General features: G+C 37.9%; 1 protein-coding gene across 4 annotated transcripts in view; it reads left to right on the plus strand.

Moving 5' to 3' along the window:
• Positions 1 to 27,032, plus strand: part of MARCHF6 (membrane associated ring-CH-type finger 6) — a 70,600-nt gene that overhangs the window by 32,433 nt on the left and 11,135 nt on the right. For 2 of the 4 annotated variants that reach the window (XM_032470002.1, XM_032469999.1), the window contains exons 9-22: positions 225 to 257; positions 2,388 to 2,439; positions 6,177 to 6,235; positions 7,902 to 7,982; positions 8,243 to 8,311; positions 8,397 to 8,471; positions 9,305 to 9,439; positions 11,274 to 11,393; positions 12,151 to 12,251; positions 14,759 to 14,896; positions 16,179 to 16,383; positions 18,269 to 18,338; positions 21,054 to 21,235; positions 22,896 to 23,030. In XM_032470002.1, the coding sequence (XP_032325893.1) occupies positions 225 to 257; positions 2,388 to 2,439; positions 6,177 to 6,235; positions 7,902 to 7,982; positions 8,243 to 8,311; positions 8,397 to 8,471; positions 9,305 to 9,439; positions 11,274 to 11,393; positions 12,151 to 12,251; positions 14,759 to 14,896; positions 16,179 to 16,383; positions 18,269 to 18,338; positions 21,054 to 21,235; positions 22,896 to 23,030 (1,455 nt within the window). Of the gene's footprint in view, positions 1 to 224; positions 258 to 2,387; positions 2,440 to 6,176; positions 6,236 to 7,901; positions 7,983 to 8,242; positions 8,312 to 8,396; positions 8,472 to 9,304; positions 9,440 to 11,273; positions 11,394 to 12,150; positions 12,252 to 14,758; positions 14,897 to 16,178; positions 16,384 to 18,268; positions 18,339 to 21,038; positions 21,236 to 22,895; positions 23,031 to 27,032 lie in introns of all 4 variants that reach the window. The other 2 variants (XM_032469992.1, XM_032469995.1) reach the window with 1 other exon arrangement.

Here is a 27,032-nt window from a genome sequence, read left to right on the forward strand (position 1 = left end):
TGGAGTTTTTTTTAACTTTATAATCATATGATTTGGAATAAAAGGAGATCCAAATTATAAAACTCCCATGAACAGAAGTTTTTCACTCTCTGAAAATGATAGACCATATTGGAAGATATTGGGTACATATTATGTTTAAAGATGTTGAAAGGAAAATGAGGTTTTTTTAATAAACAGTGAAAAATTCTGTTGCATCTTGAACTAATGCATGTTATTTATTTTAGATGCTAGGACTTGATGGATCACTAGTTTTTCTAGTAAGTAAAGCTGATTTTTTTTAACAATAGAGTTGTGACTTAATTACTTGTCTTAGTGATTCGGTGATTTCAAATTTACAGTATATGCTGGCTTTTTATCCTAAAGGTCAAAATGCCCTTTGATTTTTGATTACTTGATACGTAGGAGAAAGTCCATTTTGTGTATTGAAAATATTGGCAAAGCATAAAGGTAATGCTATTTAAAAAGGAAATTATTAAAAATACTTGATTTTTAGAAAAGAAAAATACAAAGTTGATGGTAGTTAAGAAAACTTGGGCTTTCTTTTAAAGTCTCACCTTGCAGTGATTCCTGAACTAGTGAAAATAGAGCAGCTCTTCAGTGTTCACAGAGAGGCCCCACTGTTTGCTGAACCTCACCTGTCCTTACCTTATTAGTAAAGAGTCCAACTGTAAGGTGAAGAATAGTTCTTTAAAGAACCTGTTCTTTAAGGAGCAATGATGCTGTTTTCAGGTTCTGGAATATAAAATGACTTGCCATTTGGGATTTTTAAGTAGCTTTGGGAATCAAGATGACTTTGGCTGCAGATAGCCAAACCCCAACTGACCAAAACAGTAACATAAGAGGAAGTCCAGAGAAAGGATGGGCTTCAGGTGTGCTTGATCCAGGGGCCCAGCAGTGTTATTGAAGACCCAGATAATTTCCTTCAGTCTCCTCTGCTGTCCACAGTGTTGGCTTCCTCTTCAGGCTGGCTCTGGATGGGAGCCAGAATAGGAAGTTGAGGTTAGTAGTGTGAGGTTTTTAAGGAACATATCTGATGATAATTCATAGATTAGTGAGAATGTGATATTTGTGAGCTCCTATTCAGGGCTTGCTCACAGTCAGTGTAGGAGGTATTACCTGTCCGTATCCTCGTGTCTGTCTTGTACTTTGTCAGTCCCTCGTAGGTGAGTGATAGAGGTCGCTGAGGTAGTGGTGTTGACTCAAACCCATTCTAATTATTAGAAAAAACCACAGGATGACTTCCTGCAGTTGTTGAACATTATTTAGCATCTGCTATGTGCCAGCTCTTATGGTAGTTCCTGGGAGAGTCAGAGGTGAATGAAATAGAGCACCTGTTTTCAGAGATGCTAGTAGTTTAGTAGAGAGAAATGAACACATAAACAAGGAACTTAAGGTAAAGACTCAGTGACAAAAAGTGTATAGGACACAAGAGATGCAGAAGAGGGCTTAGTCAGGTCTTTCTTAGCAGAGGGGAGTTTGTCAGCAGGGAATTTTATAGAAGATAATTAGAGATTGAGGCACAAAAGGTGTTGGGGATAAGGACAGTTTGAGAGCCCTTAAGGCAGAGAAGCTGAAAAATTCAAGTGATAGGAGCTCACATGGTAAGGAATGTAGTACTCTTCTCTTAGACAAACTGATCACCCTTCTTGCCACTTGGATTTGTGGCATTTTGGGGGCCTGGTTACAATAATGTTTCTAAAAAGAAAATCTTACCATGTTAAGATTCATGAAAATCTTCCATCGCCCCCTTGGAAGGATCATTTAACTTGATGGTGGAGGCGAGGTGGTGAGTCTGGACCAGTGGGCTTGGATGTTCTGGTGATTGTCAGTGTGGAGCATGACAAAAGTACATGTTGGGGGGTAGTTGGGTAGGAGTCCTCTTGGAGGTGATAATGCACAACTGTGGAGTTAATCAGCGGCCAAGGGGAGAGAGGGACCAGAGAAGATCAGGTGACCTTGCGGAAGTAGTGAGAGCACACTGAAAGAAGTGCTGTACAGTTTACATGAATATGTTGTTCAGAAATAGTGTGGTTTTCAAATTTTTCTTTATTTGGAATTTTTTAGTGTCATTTGACTTAAATGAAGTCTGATGATTATTTATGAGAATCTTTGTAGTTTGTGGTATAGAGTATTGATTTCTAAAGAGGAAATATGTATGGATTGATTTCTTTGGTTTTTTTTTCCTATACATAACATTATGAACTTCAAGTTTTATTAAGTTTAGTTTTATGAGCTCTCTAATGAAAAATGAAAAGTTGGACATGATTTCTGAATGAATTCTCAAAATTATAGTGAAAGTTTCAATCTTCTAACTAAATAAATGGGTTAAATGTAAACATAAATCAAATAAGAGATGAATATGTTTTATTAATGCTCTTCTCCTTTAGGAACATGTCTTCTGGGTGGTGTCTTTAAACACACTGTTCATTCTTGTTTTTGGTAAGTGATGTTTATGCTTTAATTTATGATATTATGGTAGAAGTTTAATTTTCTAGGAGCCTTATTAAAAAGATTTTATTTCATAGGAATATATGAAACAGTTTTAGACAGTCACCTGGTATAGTAAGGCCGCAGGTATACAGTTTCTTTCCTAAGCAACGCTGACTGCAGGTACTTACCACCTTTGCTTCTGTTGGGCATTTCTATCTCTTTTTTATAGAAGCTGATTTTACACTGACTTGAAAATATACAGTATCCCACTCTGAAATTAAATTTATAATGATTATCTGTGTGTTCTACCCTATGGCAGAAGATCTTGTTTTCATTTCTTAAAATCCTGACCATAGTCTTACAGAGACCTTGGCTCGGGAGCTGTCACAGAGATGGATGCAGGCTTGAGAGAAGACTGAACTTTCCCCAAGTGTAATTCCCCTCAGAACCAGCTTCCAGGAATGCGGTCACTTCCAGACACTTTTCACAGCTGCAGCTGTGAGGGCTCCATTGGGAGTCATGAGAGAAAGGGTTGAAATGCAGCTGACAGGTTTTTCTGCTTAAAGGAAACTGGGGCAGGTAAACCAGGGCTTTAGAGTTCAGTTCCTGCATTTCTCAAGGTGAAGCCTGATCGAATTGGGTTACTGTTAGACTGTGCTATGATTTATTTCTCTTAGAGAGACTTCAGGCTACAGATCGCTGTATAGGGAGGGTCTTTAAGAAATCCTTCCCTAGTGCATGTGAGTTACCCTCACCTCTGCTGAGGACAGGTGAGGATTTCCCAAGTTCCTTCTGCTAAACTCCTGGTTATTTGCTCTGTTGGAGAGCAGAAAGCGGTGTCTTCAATAGGCTGTGTGGTCAAAAAGACACTGGATAAGTACATTGAGGATGAGACAAAAAATAATTATATTCTGAATATTTTCTATAAAAGAGCAAAAGAAATTTACATGCATCTTATTGAAACAGAGTATCTTTTAAAAGTTCCATTGATTCTTAATTTTCAATAGGTATTTAAGATAATACAAATTAACAGGAAGCCCATTCTTTGTTTCTCCATGCATATGGGTATAAAAATGTGTCTGCAGGTAATTCTGCATTTATTTTCCATTATATAAAATAATTGATTTATAGAATGTGAAACTGTTTTGATCATGACCGAGTTTTCTTTGAGAGAAGAAATGATCTATAGATTCAGTGTTTGTTCTGCAAGAAAAACTTAATGCTGAATTAATATCTGGAGGAACAAGTCACCTTTAAAGCATGAATTATAGAAGTAAGAACTCATTAATACGAAGCAACTCTCAACTAAATAAATTTTTTCTAATCCAATCTCCTAAGCTTATACTATGGAAAAAATTTCACCTTAGTAAACTTGCATACATTATACTTAGGATCTTTTGAAATGAAGCAGGAAGTTTTCCTCTTTTTAGGAATAGACTTTTTCTTTTAGGTGGACATAGTCCTAGGGATTAAGCAACACTCGTTTCTTTCCTACTTGGCATTGCTTTGCTGCAGTTTTCACTAGCATTTTTAGACCTCTGTGGTCATGTGCTTTGCAGCAATAAGAACTTACAATGCTGCTGTCTTCCAGTAGAAGGGAATGATCCTGAAAGACTGACCTTAATTTCAGGATGAGTATCTAGTAGTTGCTGCATAATGGATAGGAATAGATTGTTAAAATTAGTGCTTCAAGTTGATGTTTACATATATAAATAGAGTTGAATTTGAAAGTTTACCTTTCCCTGGGGCCTGCTTGAGTCATCCTGAGAGTTGGGTGTGAGAACAAAATAGGAAAAATTCTGCATATTGTTTATTCTTACCCTTAAAAGTTTTCTTATGCTTTATAGTACACATAATATATTAGTAAAATAATAAATATGTGTAATTTATAAACAAATGTAAAAATATTAGGAATACCTGTTCAAAAGAAAATTTCTACTTACGAATACTTGGTCACGAAGGTTTGGCAACCAGATCCTATAGATTGACTCTGATTTTGTCTTCATGATTCTTTCCTCCCCCTTTGAATCTGTACTATTCAGTTGTTTTTGCCATAAAGGGAAGATAATTAAATCTTATTAAGAATGAATTATAATTTTATTAACATGGCAAGAAAGACTTGAGGAAAAGAGACTCTAAGAATTTTCAGTGTGAAAATTTTAAGGCTAGTTTTTAATCTAACCATAGTATCATCAAATTTTACAAAATTAACAGAATTTAATGTTACCTATCAATAGATCATATAAAAAATTCTAGATTGTCTCCTTAAATGTCATTTTATAGTTGCTTTGTTTGAATGAGGATTCAGATAAGGTCTACACATAACTTTTTTTTCTTAAGTTTTGGACAAAAATTTATTAAATTACACTAAAGTTCATCTGTTTTTAAAACATAGGTGAGAACAGTCAAAAAGATTTTGAGAAAAGTGTACTGAGGGAGGCTTGCATTGCCCAGATACTGAAATTTTTTTAAGCTATAGTAATTAAAAATTTTTGTACAATTTTTAAAGGTTACTGTCCATTTACAGTTGTTATGGAATACTGGCTCTATTCCCCGTGTCACACATACAGTGCATCCTTGAGACATCTTACATCAGCAGTTTACTGTTACTTTTGGTTGTTGAGTCTTAAGTTCTCGTTGATCTAGAATAATCTTCTGTTTGCTCCCCTCATTTGTCCCCACCCTATTTTGCCATTGATTTGTCTAAGAGACTAGGTCAGCTGTCTCCTAAGTACCTCACTCCTGTGTTTGTCTGAATACTTACTGTTGATGTCCGCTCCCTCGCTCCTTTGTCTCCGTATTTCCTTTAAACTGGAAGTTACATCTGAGGGCCTGATTAGATTCAGGTGCAGTGCTTCTGGGACAGAACCTTCACTGGTCATGCTTTGCCTATTAATATGACATATGAAGAAGTGGAAGAAACCTGGTTAATTCATCTTTATCTGTGGTTCAGGTGATGGTATCTTGAAGCTTCTGTTGTTAGATTTCATTTTTCCCTTAACTGTCAGAAAGTAATCTGTGGGAGGTGATATTTTAGTATTGTGCAGATACCTAGTGCTCCATCAGCCTTTTACTTAATCGTTTTATTATCCCTTGATACTTGCCTGAAGTAATTTATTTTTTGTTAGGCATTGCAAAATGGTGATTTTCAGATTCCGTCATCTCTTTTTAAACATTTATTGGCTGGCTTTTCTATAAAAAAGAGCTTGTTCTAGAACTATTTAGTTAACCTGCATTTGTTTGTTCAGAAGAAGCAGGGCAAATGTATAGTTCTTTTCCTTTAATTACTAGTTTTCAGGATAAGGAATTGATATGCTGACTACTTCCTTTGGTAATAAAAGTAGTTTCTGTTATGTAGCTTTTTTTCCTTTTGTGGTTTTTTTTTTTTTTTTTTGGCTTTCTCTTTTTTTGAGTATTACGAACTCACGGATTTGCATGTATTCAATGTGTTTCCATGAGTTTTGGTCATTTTTTTTTTTTTTTTTAATGCTCATATCTTCTTCTCTGACTGTGAGGCCTTTTTCACAATGATTCTTGTGTCCTTTTCACCATGAACTTACTAGAGGTTGGTAACTTTTTTGTTCTCTGGTTATAGAGAATATCATAGGTGATAGGTACATTTTTGGTGTCAGTTCTAAAATTCTCCATTTCTCCAAGAAGTCTATTCTTTTTAGTGGGGTGGGTAGTAGGAGTGTTTACTGTTTTGATTTTGAACTTTTCATTGAGTTTTTTTCCTCCCCTTTTAGCATTTTGCCCTTACCACATTGGTCATTTCTCCCTTGTTGGTTTGGGATTTGAAGAACACGTGAGTATAATATTTTTACAAACTTAATTACATTGATTTCCCCAAATTTGATATTTGTTGAGTAAGTTATAATGTTGTAAAGAGTTACTTCATTTTTCAGCCTGTCTTATATAAAAGAATAGTTATCTACGCCATTTTGCTCATTTCTTTTAAACTAAAAATGGCTCAAGATGTAGTAGGACACGTTGCCGGCTAAGGAAGATGCCCTGAATCTCATGATGCACTGCCTTCCTTAATGTTGGGCAGGCCAGAGACATACTATGGGAAAGTTTTCTTACAGGCTGATTTTTTTTTTTTAATCAACTGTACTTAAGTTAAAAAGTAAACAACCTACCAACCAACCCATTTAAAATATGGGCAAAAGAACTGAACAGTCATTTTTCCAAAAGAGGAAATGTAAATGGCCAACAGGAACATGAAAAGTTGCTCAGCATCACTAATATCAGGGAAATGCAAATCAAAATCGCAGTGAGATATCATCTCACACATGTCAGAATGGCCATCATCAAAAAGAACACAAATAACAAATGTTGGCAAGGATGTGGAGAAAAGGCAACCATTGTACACTGTTCATGGAAATGTAAATTGGTGCGGCCACTATGGAAAACAATATGGAGGTTTCTCAAAAACCTAAAAATAGAACCACCATATGGCCCAGCTATTCCACTCTTATAGGCTGATTTTTGACCTGTTCTAATAGCTTGGGTGCTCCTTTCCCTTTTCCCTAGTTGTCCCATAGTGAATTTTGGAAAGTAGTGATATATGAATCGATTTTTAGAAATGTTGATCTGTGTTGGAATGATGGGCTGTGGTATTTTCTAAAGAATTTGCTTTAATTTTGACATTTTGTTGTCTTTCTGAGGTAGTTAAGTATTTGGATGGACAACTACTACTATTTTGGGGGGGTCTCCAGAAGTATTTAGTCTTTTAAGACAAGCTGACATCTGGAATATTCTGGTCAATTTGTACGTGTGAATCCTGGGAGATCGCATGATCACATTCTGAAGTATTCTGAAATGCCAAAGAGACACATTCCAATGTTTAATACAACTCTCCGAATTCTCACTGGTTGAATGCAAGAACTTGAAAGGCTCAGATAAATGCTTTGATAAATTTTGACTTTCTAGACTCTCACCACTTACAATTTGAAATTCAGGAACCAAAAAGTTAGGCAGTATTTGTCGCTATTTAAATTCTTACTTTCTGTAAGTTGGGAATGGAACACATTTGGAGAACAGGGGAAACTGAAACATGGTGGTAGGTGATAGGGTGGCTAGGATGCATCTGGCCGCTGGACCGTGTGGGCAGTTTGCAACTGCTTTCAGCACTCAGTTTTTACCAAGTCCACTTCAGAATAGAATAGAGTGCAGACTATTACAGCTTTTCCCTTACTTTTGTAAAATTTAATTCATTCTACTCTTATTTTTTCTTCTTGAGTAAATGTTATTTTAAAATTTTCCCTCATCTTTTTGTAATATGTAGTAGGCAGTGGGAGGTCCTGGTTTGTAGAGATGTCATCCTGAGGGGATTTATTTGGTTGTTTTTTAGTTATAAATTCCCTAGATAGTTCACTTTTAGTCTGTTTGGATTGTTTGATAAGTATTGTTAAACTGGGGTATAGGCCATGTGGTAAAATTAAATTTCTTTTTCTTTTTCCTATTTCTAGGTCCAGGCATCTCATTTTGAAGGCCTAATCACAACCATAGTTGGGTATATACTTTTAGCAATAACATTGATAATTTGTCATGTATCCTTTAGTGAACCAGCTTGGTGATCAGTAATGTTCATACCCAAGAGTTGTTCCTGTTAATGACAAAACTATTTTTCTCCATTTATCCTTTTAGTAAAAGTTGTAGATATTTATAGTGAGGATGACAGCAGAAAAAATATGGAATAAATTAATTCTGTCTGTCTGTCAGATCATATTAAGTGTTGACATATAAATAGTCACCTGTTTCATTGTATCTTTCTTTAAATGCTCAGTTTTTCCTTGACTAGATGCTGTAGGGCTTGGCCACTCTTGTTAAATTTCATAGGTCTCGTCGCTTGCTGGGAGTCTGCTATATTGTCGTTAAGGTAATTCATAAGGTATTATGAGTTAAAACTGGAAACGATTTCTCCCCATTTGGGTGATATTGATGACCTTTATTTTTACTTAAAGGTTTCTTTGTTAGTGGTGGTAGAAATTGGAGTGTTCCCTCTCATTTGTGGCTGGTGGCTGGATATCTGTTCCCTGGTGAGTTTATTATTCATTATCATGCAATCTAATAATTTTAAAGCTTAAAAAAAGTGGTCTTTAGGATGGGTTCCTTTTAATGGAAAGTCAGTACTTGATAATAATTTGGTTTTTTTTCTTTTGAGTGTATCATTGTAGAGTCTTAATATTGCTAATTTTTCTTAAGCACCTGATTTTTTTGAGGCTTTGTGAACATTTTTGATGTCAGAGTATTTTTGACTGGAACCTTTCTAATAACCAGTGGAGAATTTTCTTACTCATTTGTTCTTCTAAATTTTCTGAAGATGCCAAGACATTATATATGTAAAAAGAATAATCTGGTAGAAAGGCTGCCTTTGTAGTAATAAATTCAACCCTCACCATTTGTTTTAACTAAGATGATCAGTCTTGATTAAAATCTTTAATGACTGTCAGTGATAATCAGTTTTTGACTTTTCAAAAAATTTAAATGTAGGAAAGCTGCTTTTGGTTCTGAGAGAGCATTTTCTTCCATACTTTACTATAAAACTTGTCATGAATTCAGACCTGTAACCAAGAAGAGAATGTATTAACCAAAAATGGTTCTTTTCACAATAGCAATATTGGTAAAGTTCTTATTCACCAATTGCTTTATCAGTCTTGCCTCTTTAAAATTTTTAAAGTGTCACGTACATCTTTGAAATAGTATCCAACCTTATATCATTTGTATTTCTGAGATATCATGAAATGGCTTTAAGAGAATTGTAGTCCTAGAAATATCAGAACCTACATGCATAGTGATTCACTCACTTCCTAGAAGATGTTAACTTGACAGATGTAAGTGGTACAGACCTCTCTCACCTGTTCTGATTTAGGAAATGTTTGATGCTACTCTGAAAGATCGAGAATTGAGCTTTCAGTCAGCTCCAGGCACTACCATGTTTCTGCATTGGCTGGTGGGGATGGTGTATGTGTTCTACTTCGCCTCCTTCATTCTGTTACTGAGAGAGGTGAGTTCTACAGGGAAGTGTCAACACTATACGTTTATAAAAAGGACTTTTGTTTTAACCACAAGTCATGCCTTTAAGGCTGTGATGATTTCCTAACTAAATCATTTTTTCTGTTATTTTATTCTAAGAAGGAACAGGTATCGACTAGTTTGGCTCAACTGCTTTAAATAGTTTTTAGGCATTTGTCTCAAAAATTGACAAGTTTTATTCTGTTATGAGTTCGAAAGATGAGTAAATGGAGGGAAAAGATTAAAAGCACTTGTTTTACTTGGTATATATCAGAACCATCCTCAAATACATATTCTTGGAATTTTATGTGGTGTAAGCCTGTCTTGGACTTGCAGAACATTTAATGCTGGAAATACCCAAAGGATAGGGTTTTGCAAGATTAAATATGTAAGATGGTCTTGAAGCAGGCGCTTAGGAGTGTAGAATTATAGTGAGGGGCCTTTATGACTCTGGTTCACTTGCCAGATGGGTACTTGTGCTAATCCTGTTTTCAGAATAGAGTCCTTACTGATTTGAAGACAGTGAAAGCAGGGTCAGTATTTGACTAGTATACATCTCTTGCTTACTCATTCTGGTGCAAAAGCAAGTATAAAACTTGAGTAATTCTGCTAAGTGTACTTGCTGGTGTGCATTCTTTCCCTAAACATTACTGCATGCTCCCTCTGTGCCAGACACTGTGCTGTATGCTGAGGTAGCAGTGGGAAACAAAGATGCAGTCCCCACTCTCCTTTATTTTACATCCTGGGAAGGAATTGCAGCCATGGGACAGGTCTGCTTACTCCTCTGAGAGAGGTGATGGAGCCGTGCAGGGCCTAAAGGAGTGGGCCGACGCGAGTCCAGTGTGGACAGAATACAGAAGCACAAAGGCTCAGTGCTGTTCTTGGTGAACTTTGCTGTTCGGGAGATTTGAGGGGTTGGAGATGGGGCTGGGGGCCAGAATGTTCTCTTGAATCATATAGTGTAAATTCAGTAAGTTCTGCTTGCAAATAAAGTTTGCAAACCTTGTTTTGAAACTAGTGATTAAGACTAAATTAATCTGTTTTTAAATTATAATTATATATGACCACTAAATTACATTGTTCAGTGATAACATATTTTATACTGAATTTTTTCGTTTTATAGTGTAGTGTTTTTTTGTTGATAACAGAAATTCCTGACATTTTGGAGTTAGGTGGAACCTTAGAGGTCATGTATTGTATAACCCCTTTGTTTGGAAGATGGAGAGAGAGAGTTCAGGCAGATGAGATGCTTTACACAGGGTAACTCAGTGAGTTTGGACCGCCCAGAATAATCCCCAGACTCATTCATTGCCCCATTACCCACAGCCTCTAGGGTTGATGATTTCTCCTGAGCGACAAGAAAAAGATGTAGGTAGTAAAATGAAGATACTGAGAAGCTGAAGGGTTTCTTAATTAAGATAACCCTTCTTGGGAAGTTTGAGAGTGAAATCACATCTTCTGCTTAGGACATTTATAAATTGCAGCCTAATCCTTTCCAATATATAGAGATAATTTTTATAAAAATATTTGTTTTTCATCTTGGAGATCTAGATTTCTTGACAGATTATATACTTAAATTTTTTTTTCTTTGAGTGATTAAAAACATTAATGGACATCAAACATGGGATATGTTTTCATAAAGATTCTGATTCATAAAGTTCTGGTTAGGAACTTCTTTTCCCAGGAAGGCTATGTGAATTTTGTAGGGCCCATTTTATAAGATGCCGTAATAATTTTAAGAGCTTATTTTTCTGTTAATGTTTTAGCTCATATACACAGCCTGAAGACATTGGTGAGTATTTATAGCATTTAAAATATATTTGCAGGTACTTCGACCTGGTGTCTTGTGGTTTCTAAGGAATTTGAATGATCCAGATTTTAATCCAGTACAAGAAATGATTCACTTGCCTATTTATAGGCATCTCCGAAGATTCATTTTGTCAGTGGTAAGCATACCTTTTATTGTTTTTGAAGTAAAATGATTTTTCATTTTTTTTTTTCCGGTCTTGGGCACTGGTAGTGTGGACTGAATAATTTAGGTTTATCTAAACCTTTGGAAGTTGGTTATCAAATAGCTGTTTTAATTGGTTACTTTGATTTAAAAAAAATGTTAGTAACCAAAAATGCCTTCTGGTTCTTTACTAGTATAATTGATTGTCAAATTACGGGTTTCTGAATTACCTTTAATTTGCATTGAAGCAATGGAAACCTGTTAATAGCTTCTAAATTAAACTCTTAACAGAAGCATCTCAAAGTTTCTTCCCTGCCTGGAAGACGAAATTGCCTAGTTAAATCTAAGTTTTTCCAAAATAAAATTCTAAAAGCAATATTGTGTGCCCTTTAGAAGCTTTTGTAGCCATTAATATTAGGGTCATGTCTTATACTTGTTACAGGTGGTTTATTGCATTGCAGATAATTCTGATCCTTCATTGTGAGTTTCTAACTCTCTCCTCACATACCATGCAGTGATTATCCTTTGTGGCTCCTCTTTGAGCCCTTCTGTCCTTTGAGAGAGAGAGAGAGAGGGAGCAGCAGTGTCCCAGAAATGCCGTCTTTACATAGAGTGACCCAAGTACAGTGTTGGGTGAGGACCCTTCGTGCCTGGGTGCATACAGATTTGGATTGTGTATCGAGTGTGTTGGGAAGTCAGCCTGTCTCATGGGAGTGATTTATAGTGGTGCCATGCCCATTTTCTTACTGCAGATCGTCTTTGGCTCCATTGTCCTGCTGATGCTTTGGCTACCTATACGGATAATTAAGAGTCTGCTGCCTAATTTTCTTCCATATAATGTCATGCTTTATAGGTAAGTTTTTAAAATTCAAAAACTTTACTAATTTAACTCTGTTACAGATTTGATATTCAGAGCACATACATTTAAAACATTCATTTCTTACAGATATTAGAAATCATCTGATAACTAAATTTTGCTATGTTCTGAATCACATAAACATTAGTTTAGCAGTTTTATTTTCCAAAGGAAGATTTATTTTTTGCAAACGAAGTGTGCCCTTGCTTATTAGCATTGAAATGTTTAACGTACCTAATAAGAGTGTGTTGGTTGTGTCATCTTTAAATGAGAAGCACATCATTTGTAATGCAGCCATAGTTATGCATTTAGTTATAGATTAAAATTAGGATGTAAGACTTATAAATGGACAGTCTTTTTTTTAATTTAAATCTCACATCACTTGGAAAGAGTCTCTTTCACTCCTCCCATTCCCCCTTTTTCAGAGATTTGCATCATCCCTTCAGTCACCAAATATACCAGGAGAATTAGATTTCCTCCTCAGATTTACTTGTAATTAGTCTTTAAATCTCGTCAGTTATAATTCTTTATGATCTCTTTATCTATTCTAACTTGATTTACTACTTAATAACTTAGTTTAGGCCTTCCTCTTGTTCTTTATTTATGATCCATCCTTAACACACCTGTCTCTTCCTTCATAATGTACACGGTAATACTGGGTCATCTAGAATGATATACAAGGCTGGCATAGTCTCACACTGCCTTCCGAGCTCCTTATCTTGCATTGTCAGACTTTGAGTTCTGCTCTCCAGCCATGCTCAGCTTCCACTGAGGCTCCCCGTAAATGCCTGTCTGTTCCTGGGCTTTCCCTCTTTGTTTGGAATGACCATCTTCCCTTGTTTGCCTGGCATGCTTTTGCTGCCTTTCCTCAAAATCCAAACTGAGATTTTATTCTTTGAATTTTTCCTTAACTTGAGTAAGTCATTCCTCCTTCCTTATGTATTTGGGTCATCATAGAACCAGGAAGCATAGTTTTTGGCTTTATTTGTTGTTGAAATAGACCCATTTTGGTAGTCAGTTATACCTAGAAGTCTAGCAAAGTATAGCAATGTTTCATCCGTTCTTTCATTGAGCAAAACTGAGGGCCCGTTATCTACCAGGCACTTTTCTCTGTACTAGGGATATAATGATGAACAGAACAGAAGCAAAAAAAATCTCTGCACTTGTGCTTATATTTCAGTAGGGGAGACAACCAATAAAACATAAAATATATAGTATGTCAAAGGGTCATAAGTGCTGTGGGGAAAAATGAAACAAAGAAGTGACTGGTGAGGACCTGAGGAGGTGACAGTTGAGAAAGGCCCTGAAGGAGGTGATGGGGGAGTGAACCATGTGGATTCCTGAAGGGAGAGCTTCCTTGCAGGGGGTTGGGCATCAAGGTCGGTTTGAAGAGCAGCAGGGAGGCCAGTTTGGTTGCAGTAGAAGGAGGAAGGAAGTAGTCGGCTGTGAGGTTGGAGAGGTCATGGAAAGCCAGGTCCTAGAGAACCTTGGGAGCCATTGTAAGCACTTTGATTTTAACTTGAGTGATGTAGGAAGATCTTGGAAAGGTTGTGCAGAGGAGTGATTTGACCTAGGTTTAACAGAGATTGCTCCGGGTGCTGTGATGAGAAGAGACTAGGTTAGGATGGCCAGGGCAGAAGCAGGACACCAGCTGGGAGGATAACGCAACCATCCTGGTGGGAGGTGAGGGTGGGTATGATGAAGGAAGTAGTAGCAGAGGTAATGAGAAGTGGTTAGATTAGGGTATTGTTAGGGTAGTCACTAGGGTTCTCTGGCTGTTTGAATGTGGGGTGAAAAAGGCAGTCAAGGATTTAAGCTTCTGTCTTGAGCACCTGGAAGGATGGAGTTGCCATTTACTAAGATGAGTTTTGTGGAGGAGCAGGATTTAAGGGGAAGAGTGGGAATTTGATACTGAACATGACCAATTTAAGATGTCTCATTTCGGCCTGAAACATTGAGTTGGCATTTTGGATATATAAGTTAGGAACTAGGAAAGGTGTCTGAATAGTGCACAGAAATTTACAGAAAGGTGCTGTTTTAAGCCACAGGAGGATGCATTCATCCAGAGGGCACATGTAGATAATAGGGGGAGAGGACAGAACATGGGCCCTTTATTGTTTCCAGGTCGGGCGGGGACTTGAAGAGGAACCAGCAGGTCTTGGAAAGGTGTTCAAGGAAGAAAGTGTTTTGAGGAGCAAGGAGTGACCAGTTGTGTAATATGCTACTAATATAGCAAGTTAGGTGAAGACCAAGACCTAACTTTTGGATTTAAACAACATGAAGGTCGTGGCAACCCTTTTTGGGAACAGTTCGGGTGGTGGTTGAGAAGGAAGCCTTGCTAGCTTCAGGAGAGATTGGACGTGAGGTGATGAAGAAGACAGTGAGTTCATTCCACTCTTGAAGGAGTTTTGCTGTCATTCCATTGGGTGTTTAGTTAATATGATACAATTATAATGGAAAATTGAATTCATGCTGTGAATTATGGCTTTTTGTAATTGTTTCAGTGATGCTCCAGTGAGCGAACTGTCCCTTGAGCTGCTTCTCCTTCAGGTGGTCTTACCAGCATTACTTGAACAGGGACACACACGGCAGTGGCTGAAGGGGCTTGTGCGAGCGTGGACTGTCACTGCTGGATACCTGCTGTAAGTACAGGCAGATGACTTGTAGGCGTGGCGTATGTGTCAGTTTAATAACTTTCCTGAAAAAGTGTGTCCCATGCCCTGCCAGGAAAAGTTAATTTTAATAAGAGAGTTTCATGATATCTACAGGTGTGTATAATACTCATTTATAAAAGCTTTAAACTTTTCTAATTTTTCTAATCCTTTTTTATCCTTTTATGGAGAATATATGCATGTTTACCTTTCTATAGAGGGTTTGCTGCTGGCCTAGGTTCTTTCACTTCATTACACAAGGTAAAAATAAAATACTTTTTAGTGCATTAAAAACAAGCCAAGTTACCTTTATTTTAGAAGTCCTGACCTGGTAAAAGAGCTCTTCTCAGATTTGGTTTCCTAGTCATTTAGCCAGCATGTTGCATTTATTTTTTTCAGGCTTTATATATTCCATGTTTATTTAGAAGTTGAATCTTCGTAGTTTAAACATTTTTTTCAGAAAATACATCGCATCTTGTAGATTCCTTAATGCGAAGTACAGGCATACTTTGTTTCATTTTGCTTCACAGATACTGCATTTTTTTATAAATTGAAGGTTTGTGGTAACCCTGCATTGTCAGATGATGATTTGCATTTTTTAACAATAAAGTCTGTTTAAATTAAGGCACGTACTTTTTTTTTTTAACACATAATGCTATTGCACACTTAATAGATTACAGTATAGTGTAAACATAACTTTTATATGCACTCGGGAACCAAAAAAGTGATCATTTTACTACAATATTTGCTTTATTGCAGTGATCTGGAACTCTGAGAGATGCCTGTATGCATCTGGTTGTGCTTGATTGAGCACTTAGCCTTCTCTGACCACCCTGTGTCCTACCATGAGCCACCTTCTTCCCCGTCTCATTTTTGCTTCAACTGATTGTGGCTTGGATGTTTTGGTTGAGCTGCATCTCATAGCAGACACAGTGGTCATCTACAGAGAAGAGAAGGAATATTTTCCCCCTAAAATTCTTCACATAGAGTATCTTGTACATTTTTTTTTTTCAGTTTTTGATTTCTTCTCAGATACTGGCTGAAGAAAACATAAAATTGAGGGGTATTCTGAATGTTAATTAACATTAAATTTGGAAAGATTTTATTAAAAGCAAGCACCAGCATTTAGAGTAGATCGAGGTAGTGATGCTGTATATGGATTCTACTTGGACATTTTCTACCCTAAGTAATAATTACCAAGAAAGTAAGTCTGATGTCTGCTGCTTTATTCTGATCTGAGGTGAGAATTTTCACTGATGCAATTTTTACGCAGGGATCTTCATTCCTATTTGTTGGGAGACCAGGAAGAAAATGAGAACAGTGCAAACCAACAAGTTAACAATAACCAGCATGCTCGAAATAACAACGCAATTCCCGTGGTGGGGGAAGGCCTGCACGCAGCCCACCAAGCCATACTCCAGCAGGGCGGGCCTGTCGGCTTTCAGCCTTACCGCCGGCCTTTACATTTTCCACTCAGGGTAGGTACTGTACAGACTTACCAGAAGTCGAGTCAGATTTCTGCTGGGAAGTTTTGCTGCTGTTACTGGTGCTGTTGGTGTGTAGTTCTCTTCGAGACATACCTCACAGTCCTGGTAAGAACCCAGATTTCAGTCCTCTCATTATGCAGCATAGTCTCTGTAGATGTCAGATAAGTTTATCAGATTTTAGAGGTGGGCCATGGAGTTGGGATTCCATGTGCTATAGCTCTCTGCTGTTTGAAAGGAACAATATGGAAGACCCTAGATCAAATGAGATATTAACATTCTTCATTCATTTCAACTGTGTCAGGAACTGGAATGGGCTTTTTAGTGCTTTTCTCTCTTCAATCCTTATAGTATTAATCCCAGTACTGCAAGATATGAGCACTAATCTCTTGTTTCCATCTGATGAAACTGAAGACCAGATTGATTAAGGAAGTACCTGCCTCAGTAAGACTTTCCCCCCCAGACTCCTCCAGAACTGTTCCTGTCAGGGGTCACCAGTGACCTTCATGGTATTAAATTCGATGGTCAGGTCTTGGTCCTCACCTCACTTGCTATATTAATAGCACATAGTATGATTGGTCACTCCTTGCCCTACAAAACATTTTTTTCAAAGTCATTTAGGAATCTTCATGGAGGAATTGTTAACTTTAAGTCTTTAAAGTTAAGAGGTCAGGCAGATTTTTAAAAAAGGAAAGTGGGAAGGGCATTCCAGGCCTGTGTCAGGACAGAAGCGGGTTAGACATAGGGGTGGAATTGCAGGGGAGTGAATGTGCCCAGAGGGGCGGGATACGCAGGCAAGCTGAGAGAGATGGGGAGGGGGCCATCAGAGATGAGGGGAACTCTGAGAGATGAGGCTCTTGGATCAGCAAAGGTTATTTTCTAAGCAAAAGGTACTTTCTGGTCCAGGTTAGAGAGAAAATCACTAAGGGGTTTCTCGGGCAGGGAAAGCTGGAGAAGGCTCCAGGCCCCTCTTGGAGTGCTGCCATCTGTCCTTTTCAGTCTTCCTGCTGGAGCTCGGCTCTCTGGGACTTGTTCAGGTAGAGGCAGGCAGCAGTCTCTGCCTTTCTGTCCAGGGTAGCTGCTTCTCTCTTGTCTCAGTGTGTTTCCTTTTTATCTGCAGTTCTCAATATGGGAGCCACCAGCTACAGCTGCATGTAGCTGTACATGTAAACTTAATTAAAAATAAACACAGTTTATAACGGTGTGGAGTGATGTGTTGATTACCTCGGTGGGAATCCCTTCATAGTGTATACGTGTATCAGATCATATGATACACTTTAAGTATATTACAATTTTATTTTTAAGTCTATATACAATTTTATATACCTCAGTAAAGCTGAAAAAAGAAAAAGTACGTTCCTGGTAGACAACACACATTCAAAGTGAACACAGTTTAACATTCCTTTACTCATACACACTGACCCCATGTTAAGTGCTCAGTGGCCGCATGTGCAGGTGGCTCCTTTGTCAGGCGGTGTGGGTGTAGACATCACAGAAAGTTCTAATCGGACAGCACTGCTAGAAAATAAGTTCTCATTTTGTGAAAAGTTAATTTTGTGAATTTGATTTAAAATGAATATTTTTAGTTTTAATAAATAATGAGGGAAAATTTAAGCTGATTATGTTTTATTGTTGTTTCTCTGATTTAAAATACATTTGTTACTTGCTGATGTATCGATTATATGGAAGTGGACACTTAATTTTCTTTTGACCAAAATTATAGGTAAGTTTACCTAAAATAAAAATTTCCTTTTTGTGTAAAATGGAAGGAATCCTGGAGATTTCAAATAGAGGCAGTTTCTTTTTACTTTGAGGGGTGTCATGAAACGCACTGAGCACATGTGAACACTGTTTATGACTCTTACGTTTTGCCTTGCAGATATTTTTGTTGATTGTCTTCATGTGTATAACCTTACTGATCGCCAGCCTCATCTGCCTTACTCTACCAGGTATGAGCTTATGCTAGCTCTCTGCTAATGACATCATGAAAAGATGCTTTGTTTTAAAAGGTGTATCTTGCTGAGATGTGATCTTTAATCAAATATAAATTTGAAGTAGTTTTCCCCTCATTTCTTTATTGACTATGGGGTGGTGTTCTGTGTAGGGCTCTCCATCTCATTAGACTCATTTGTATTGGAGCAGAGGGGGACAGAGTCAAGATACAATTTATGATTCACTTTTGGAAGTAGAGTATTCATGGTCACTCAGTTTTTATGGACATTGTCTTATTGCAGTATGGGTTCTCAAAAAGTCTTCTCTGTGGCTTAAGTCATTTTTTCAAACCAGTGTTTTGATGTTAATTATGTTTGCCTCATTATGTAATTATCTTTTCAAAACACTGCATGTTGTTGCTAGAGACCCTTATGAAGCCAGACTGTTCCCTTTGTCACCTAGTAATTATAAATCTGTAAATCTGTAAATTTTAGCTAAATAGCATTTCTTCATCTAACAAGTAATACGCTACGGATGAATTTAGTGGCTTATCATCTTCTGCAGAGCTCAGGGGTAAATGGAGGTGGAGTCCAAAGCTGGTGACAGAGTGGCAGACACAGCTGTCCCTCCTCTCCCAGTTAGTGTTTATAGCAAAAGGTAATTTTCAGGTCTTATCGGCATGTAAATGTGTATTGAGTTAGTGTCTTGATTATAGCACTAACTCATATAACTTTATAAATCAAATTTATATTAAATACTTGAGTTTTCCCATGCAGGCTAAGATTGAGGAGGATCAGCTAGTCAATTTAATTTCAAGTAATTTAAAAAAAAAAGAATACTTTCTAATTGATAAGAATTGTGATTTCCCTTAAACTGGTATAAATAAAGTTTGCTTTTTTTTTGTATTTCTGCACAGTTATTTTTGACCTTTAGAACTTCGCTCTTAAGTTCACTACTCACATCTCAGCTGTTAAAATGACAAAGTCTAGTTAAACTATTGGGTGCTGTGTGGTAAATGGATTGCTGAGAAAACTTAGTTTTTGAACTTTGGACAGCTTTATATTTGTGGTTTTTATGTTCTATTTTCATGTTTTCTTCATGAAATATTAAATAGTTAACAAAAGAAGGAAACCTAGTTTTAGTACTTGAATTTGGCAATGTAACTACTTTAATTTCATTGGTGCGTAAGTAACTATTTCCCTCTTACTCCTGTCCCACCATCTAGTGGAAAGAATGCAGTTACGTTTAACCGTATAGGAATGCTTCTTGTCAGACACACGTAAGGTGGCGAGGCTGCTTTTCCCCCCATAGGTTACTGTCCTGTATCTACATTTTAACTGATTTAAGTTTCTACAGACTGGAAACTAACCTGTCCTCTCAGAGACACTTTTGATTAGAAGTATGTGAAGCATAGAATAAAAAATGGCCTTTACATTTTTTAAAAACCAACCAACCAACCAACAACAAAACAACCTTGGAGTAGAAATATATATATAGAACAGTAGACATTTCTACAGAAGTATCAGGGATACTTTAGTATCTTTAAATGAACATGCACATGTGTTTATTTCATGTAACATTTATATGTATTTGTAAAAATGAGTTATCTTCACACGAAAACTGGTTTGTAAGGTTGTGGAACAGTCTGTGGTTATCAGCATTATGGCTTATAAGACTTGACTGTTATATAAGACTTGACTGTTGGTTTGGCTTGGTTGGAGGCAGTGTGGGTCAGTGGTCAAGAGCATGAGCTTTGTCATTTTGACATGAAGTCAAATTCAGCTTCCACCCTTGTGTGACCTTGGTTGGGCAAGGTTCTATTGCTGCGCTTTGGTTTTTTAGTCTTCAAAATGGAAATAGTTGCTACTTGCAGGGTTGTTGGGAGGATTAATAAGAAAAATGTATGAAAAATGCTTGGCACAGCATTTTAGGTATTCAAAAATAACAGACTATATTAAGGAGAAATCAGTCCATAGAAAAATACACTGGAAATTTGGGTCTTGCTCTTCTGTGCAGCCTTAGTAAGAGGTAGCCATGTAAAGAAAGTTACTATATAAATGATTTTGCCTGATAGATTTTTGTGGGTACATTGTAGAATTTATTTATAACTCTGTGTGAGGCTGTCCTTTAGACAACTTTTACATGTTTCCCAAGTTTCAGTATATTTATATCTTAATTTTTTCCTAAGAAAATTAATAGGATGTTCTTTGTTATTGAACTTTGTTGTGCCCAGTTACTAAAATAAGCTTAGCTTTTTTATCTTGATGAATGAACCAGTATAAGGAAAGTTACTGTAAATTATTTGTAATGTTCCTAAACATTAAAAATATTGACAGCACAAATAATAGGAAATAAATTATCCATTTTTGTCCTATTATGTGTATAATGATACCGTTTAATGAGACAAACAACAAAAACATCCTCCTCAGGCTTTTTCAGTCCCCAGACAACAAGCAATTGGCCTGGCAAGTCAGAGCACACATCACAGGAGAGCTTGTCCCCAGTGACTTAACTGTGGTTTGCTTGTGTCTCAAGTGATTGCATTCTTTAGAGTTTGGGGGGTTTTGTTTTTGTTTGTTTGCTTTTAATGAAGACACTGATATATCAAAATGTGGTATCTTTTTACTGATCACTTAAAATGATTGAAAATACTAATAGTACAATATTGACACCAGGATTAGAGTTCTCTTTACATGACCACATGTCTCATTTATCAGCCTTTCTATTTTCAGTATTTGCTGGCCGTTGGTTAATGTCATTTTGGACGGGGACTGCCAAAATCCATGAGCTCTACACAGCTGCTTGTGGTCTCTACGTTTGCTGGTTAACCATCCGGGCGGTAACGGTGCTGGTGGCATGGATGCCACAGGGACGCAGAGTGATCTTCCAGAAGGTTAAGGAGTGGTCTCTCATGGTAGGTTTTTCTAATAAAGACTGACCTTGTCTGACAGGAGTAGTAAATAGTTTCCTGGTAACTTTGGATCTTCTCACTTTTGTTTCTTCACTTTGTTGATAGTGTCAAGAGAGTTGATTTTTTGAATTAGGAAGAGTGTTCCTTTAATACAGTAGTTTTCAGGTTCATCCTGAGAAACATAGTCAGATGTATTTGAGGGTTAAAAGAGAATCATGCTTTTAAGTGATCCAGTAAGGTTCTTGAGTAATAATGTAATTAGAAAGCTTATTTTGGAGATATTTTACATTTTTAAGGAATAAGATGTTTTGTAGAATTTAAAGTCAATTTGTTTAAGTAGAAATTTCCTTTCATGACATTTTTTTTCCCTAAAATCTGATTAAAATTTTTTTTTAAATACATAAAATCTTGACTTCAGAATTGAGTCGATGTTTTTCATATAAATGGGATTCCTTTAATTATAGTTTGTTGCTAATTCAAGAGTGTCTTGCCTAATGTGAAAGTGTAGTAAGTAGTGGAAATTACTACTCTCAATAAAGAACTCAGTTGCCACAAAGGTGGGGGAAGAAACGTCCCTGGACATTGATTGTCCAAGTATGGCAGTTTATTGACTGTAATGTTGGCTGTGTCTGATAAGCATGTTTAGGTAAGTGCTTATGCCTTTTCATTTGTATAATCAACTCTAGTTTTGTGTCTGAATTTATATTTTGATTTCATTGAAAGTTTAATATCCATTTAATATTAGTGTTGAAAGAAAAACAAAAGATTCATTGTATATGAAGAATGGAGGGGTTTAATTGCTGTGTAATCTATAAGATAATGAGACTTAACTATATTTAAAATGCAGAAACTGGCTAATAGCAGCTTTCATTTGATATTCTTCCATATTATATTGCCTTGTAAATAAGTAAGTACTGCATCTTAACACCATTTTAGTCTCTTGCTGTTGAAACAAATGTACTCACTAAGGCTGCCTTAAGACAAAGGGACATCAAGGCCACTCTGAAGACTGGCTCTTGAATAGTATTCTTCTTTTCTCCTGTGTCTACTTTATTTTCATTTTGTCACTTTGTCCAGATTCTAGAGCTGTGCCAGTAGAGTAGCCATGTGGCTAATGGCTACCATATTGCATAATACAGATAAAAAGGACATTTCTGTCATCAGTGAGTTCTGTTGGACCGCACTGTTCTCAGGAGAGCTAATTTGATCAACTTGGTTAATTACTTTTAACTAGGGTTATGTACAGCCCTTCCACTATTCCAGTCCGTCTCAGGGGTCACAGGCCAGCCTGTGGGTGGGCCACCATTGGGTCAGGGGCCTGGGACAATCAGTAGCTTTTCTTGGACCGACAAAAGCTTCTTTCTGAGAATGAGATTGAGAAAAACAGCACAGCCACCTGGTTAATATGTGTCATAAAATGAATTTCCTATAATTTTGTAGCAACAATGCATAGTAATTTCATGTTTTTGTTATAGCTAGAGTTTTTATAGTTATGCATTCAAATTTCATTTAAACATGTAACATAAAATGTCAGTTGTTTAAGGGTAATGTATTTGTTCTGTTAGGCATCAGGTCAAAGAAGAATAAATCTCCATATGAGATAAAAAATTTGGCTAAAAGTCGGACAGACTTTCTAATGACGTGGCCTTTTGTTTCCTAATAGATAATGAAGACTTTGATTGTTGCGGTGCTGCTGGCTGGGGTTGTCCCGCTTCTCCTGGGGCTGCTGTTTGAGCTGGTTATTGTTGCTCCCCTGAGGGTCCCCTTGGATCAGACTCCTCTTTTTTACCCGTGGCAGGTAAGTGTGTGTCTCATGGTATTTCTTTATGTATTTGGAATCAGAAAAATCCTTAAATTTTTAAAAGTGATTTCAAGAGGGTTGTTTAGAAAGACTCCTTAATTTTTTCTATTCTTGGAGCCCTTGTAAAATCAATTAGATAATGGATTTTAATCTATTGCTTTCAAAATATGCGGGTCATATAACTCCTTTAAAAGACCTTACTTTATAGGATGTCACTATTTATTTAGGCTTCACCAGTATTTAAAGATACAAACTAATGTGTTGATCTTTTCACCTTTAGTTAGGGTGAGATATCTTGTTCCTTTTGGCTTTGAGACTTTAAGCAGTAACTTACTTTTTGGGTAGTTACAGAATGTTTTCCCACAAAATCACAGACTTATTAAAAAGAACATTCTGAGGGAACCTATGCAGGTCACAACCAACGACCGAAAGTTCATGGAAAAGGAAATTTAACTTTTTTGTAGTGCTTAGAGCCTGAGGTCAACGTTATAGACCTTGGGTTTTTAAGAGGTGTTAGGGAAAAGAGGTAGGTATTAACTTCAATCATTCAAAGGCTTTTCAGCCTGTTTAAAAAATTTCCTCTTAGTGTATTATGAATTTTCCAGAAATGAAAATTACCCTCTACTTTCCAGAAGAAGAACCTCCATAAACTTCATTTAATAGCAAATATTTGCTTGAATGCTTTAATGTGTGCCAAAGCCCTGTACTGTTTGACTTAGATGGAAGTAAGGCTAATGCAGGAACGTCTTGAGGGCCTACTGGCGGGTCAGAAAGATAGGGAGACTGTGCTGTGATGCGGGCAGGCAGGAGGAGCTGCAGGCCGTGTAGGAGCGGTGTTCCCAATCTTGGGGGATTTCAGATGCGGTCTTCCGTAGGAGAGAATGTCCAGGACAGGCTAGTAGAGAGCAGAGGGGTGGTAAGAAAGGAAAAAGCATATTCCAGGAAGGAGCGAGCGGGCAGACCTTGAAGTGAGACAGCACACGTACGGAGGGAGCTGCCTCTTATTCGCAGGTGAGGTGTGCTCCTAGGTTAGAACTGGAGCGGAAGTGAGCAGGAATGGGCAGGAGTCAAAGAGCATATTGGGGGGTGGGGTGCAGCTCAGTGGTGGAGCGCATGCTTAGCATGCCCGAGGTCCTGGGTTCAGTCCCCACTACCTCCATTTAAATAAAATAAGTAAATAAAACATAATCACCCCCCAAATATAAAAACTTTTTAAAAAGCATATAGGATGCCTCTCTGTGGGAGCTGTATTGCAGTGTGGTCTAACAGCATCGGTGATTGAAGGAAAGCTGTTTTTACAGGATAATGCCAACTAATAAAGGTAGAAGAATTAATAGAATTAGAAAAATCCCTATTTTGCAATAATTAATAAAGTAATTGATTCTAAGAAGGGTTGTCAGTGGATGCTGAAGCCGTCAGGTGAAGGTTGATGGGTCTTTAGTTACTGTTGCTACAATAACAAGTTACCTCACAGCTACAGCTTACTGGCTTAAAACAAACATTTGTTTTGTCCACAGAGTCTGTGGGTCAGAAATTAAGGCAGGGGTATCCACTTGTGTTTGTTTCCTGTTGTCTGGGATCCCATCTGGGAAGACACAGTGGCTGTTTGATTTGACAGCGTCCGCTGGAATATCTGAAGACTCCATCACTCGTGTGAGGGTTGATGCTGGTTGTTGATTGCGCCTCATCTGGGCTTGTCAGCTGGATCCCCTTTCAGCTTGGTAGCCTCAGGATACTTGGGCTTTCTCACATTGCTCTTCAGGGAAATGAGTGTCCCAATGAACAAGGCAGGAGCTACAACGCCTTTTATGACATCATCTCAGAAGTCCTACAGCACTGTTTCTACTACATTCTACTAGACGTGCGCAAGTCACAAAGGTTGGCCCAGGTGTAAGGGAAGGGGACATAGACCCCTTCCACTCCATGGGAGAAGAATTTGCTGCCATGTTTTGATGCCCCTACAATGCAGAAGGAGTTGTTTGCATGGTGGGAAAGTGTCGCAGATTTCTTGATACCTCAAAGAGAAACGCACAGCTTTGTAGTGGAGGGCTTAGGCAGATGCTGCCTTAACCCAGTGGTCGCTGCAAATGCAGCAGGCAGACAGTACATGCCTCCTGACGTCGTGTGGTATGCAGCACGGAAGAGGGCAGAGCAGCCCCTGGCATCGAGGAGCTGGCTTGGCCTTATCCCTTAGGCCTTGGTGTTCCCTGTTGGATGTAAACAACTCACAGAACATCATCATTACACAAGGCCACTCTGACCACAGTCGATTGAGACAAAAGCAAGACCCCTGTCTAATCATGTGTGAACACAGGCAAAACATGAGCTTGTCTAAACCACAAAAATGACCAAACACACCCTGCCCTGGCTGACATGATTGGTTGCTCCTTCATTTCCAACTACAGATTTATTACCCCCAGTCTGTCCCCTCTGGGTAAGATTTAAGGGACCCAACTACAGAATACTTGTACTTTCTAAACAGCATGTGGTATAGAGCAAAGCTTTGCTTCCTTAAATCCCCCCCAAATGACCTCACACAAGCTGATGAACTGAAATCAAGCCTTTTCTAACACTCTCCTTGCTAAGGGTTGCACATTCCCCATACTGTGTGGTCTCCCTCACTGCACTGAGTATCAATGCAGCTTGTTCAGTTAGACCTGTGTTTCTGGTGGTCTTGACAGTACCCAATTTCATGTCCTTGGAGAATTATTTGAAATTACTCAATTTTAAGAATGCTTATATATTATGACCTATCAGTTTCACTCTTCAGAATCTCCTGCAAAGCAACATGTACCTGTGTGCAGGAGGCATGAACAAGGCTGTTCTAATATGTATCATTTTTTGTAATGTCAAAAAAATTAGAAGCAAACTGGATGCCCATCATGATTGAATAAAATGTGGTGTATCTTTTTTTGGAATCTAGTGCAGCAATTAAAAAGAAGGAAGTAAAGCTGTATGTTTTGATATAGATAGCACTTAGACATGTTTTTGAGTAGGAGAAAAACACAAGTTGTAGATAGCACATGTAGTATGGTAGCCTTAATGTTCTGGATAAAATTCCAAGGTTTGGAAGAATATCTTGCTTTTCCTCCATCCCTGACTTGAAGCTACTTGCCTTTCTTGCATCGAACGACTGCAGATCTATGGGAGTCTGGGCTCTTTTGGAATTCTAGCAGGGGAACTACTGTGGTGTGTCCTGTGGGAAAGGACTGGAAAGCAGTGGATCTTGAAAGAGCTGGAACCTCAGTGATTTGTGGACCTCCTCAGGTGAACATTAACCTCACTTGGGTGCCTTTTGGACTCCCAAAGGCCAAGAGAAGGCTGAGTTGGGAGGATTGAATCTTCCCTGCCTGTGAGCCTTGAAAGGATACAGAAAGTACAGGGAGGCTTTCTCCATGTTCTTCCTGGGGGACTGTTGGCTTGCTATCCCAGAGGTCTAACAAGTAACAGATCCTTTTGCAGCCCTATGGGATATTCTGTCTGAGCTTCTGAGACACACTGAGCCTACAGAGAAAAATAAGAAATGCTTTGTGTAAGGGGTATCCAGCAGCCACAGAAAGAAAGATCAGGCAGAACCATCAGAACACATGCCCAGTGACAGAGAACTCTTGTGGAGCCACAGGCATCCAAATAGAAGAATAGAAACACAGGCGATTGAGGTGTGTGTGCATGCAGGTCCAACAGCAGCCGTCAAGCGAGGTGAGGTTGGTGTGGTGTCACACAGCGTGGATTTCAAACAGATTCTGGGTGAATAGTCACCACTGAGGCTCAGGTTGGAGACCTGGATGACTAATGCACAGGGCAAAACTGAAGAATAGGAAATTAAGGGGAAAGGAAGTGTCTTGGAGGCTACATCTAGGAGACTTAATATACCCATAATAAGGATTCTACAATGCAAAAATATGAGGCACCATTGAAACAAAAATAGGAGACAGTTTTAGCTGAATTGAAGAAAGAACTGATACTGTAGGTTGAAAGGGTTCATCCCATTTGGTGAAA

Source organism: Camelus ferus, chromosome 3 (genome assembly GCF_009834535.1).
Source record: "Camelus ferus isolate YT-003-E chromosome 3, BCGSAC_Cfer_1.0, whole genome shotgun sequence".
Lineage (NCBI taxonomy): Eukaryota > Metazoa > Chordata > Mammalia > Artiodactyla > Camelidae > Camelus > Camelus ferus.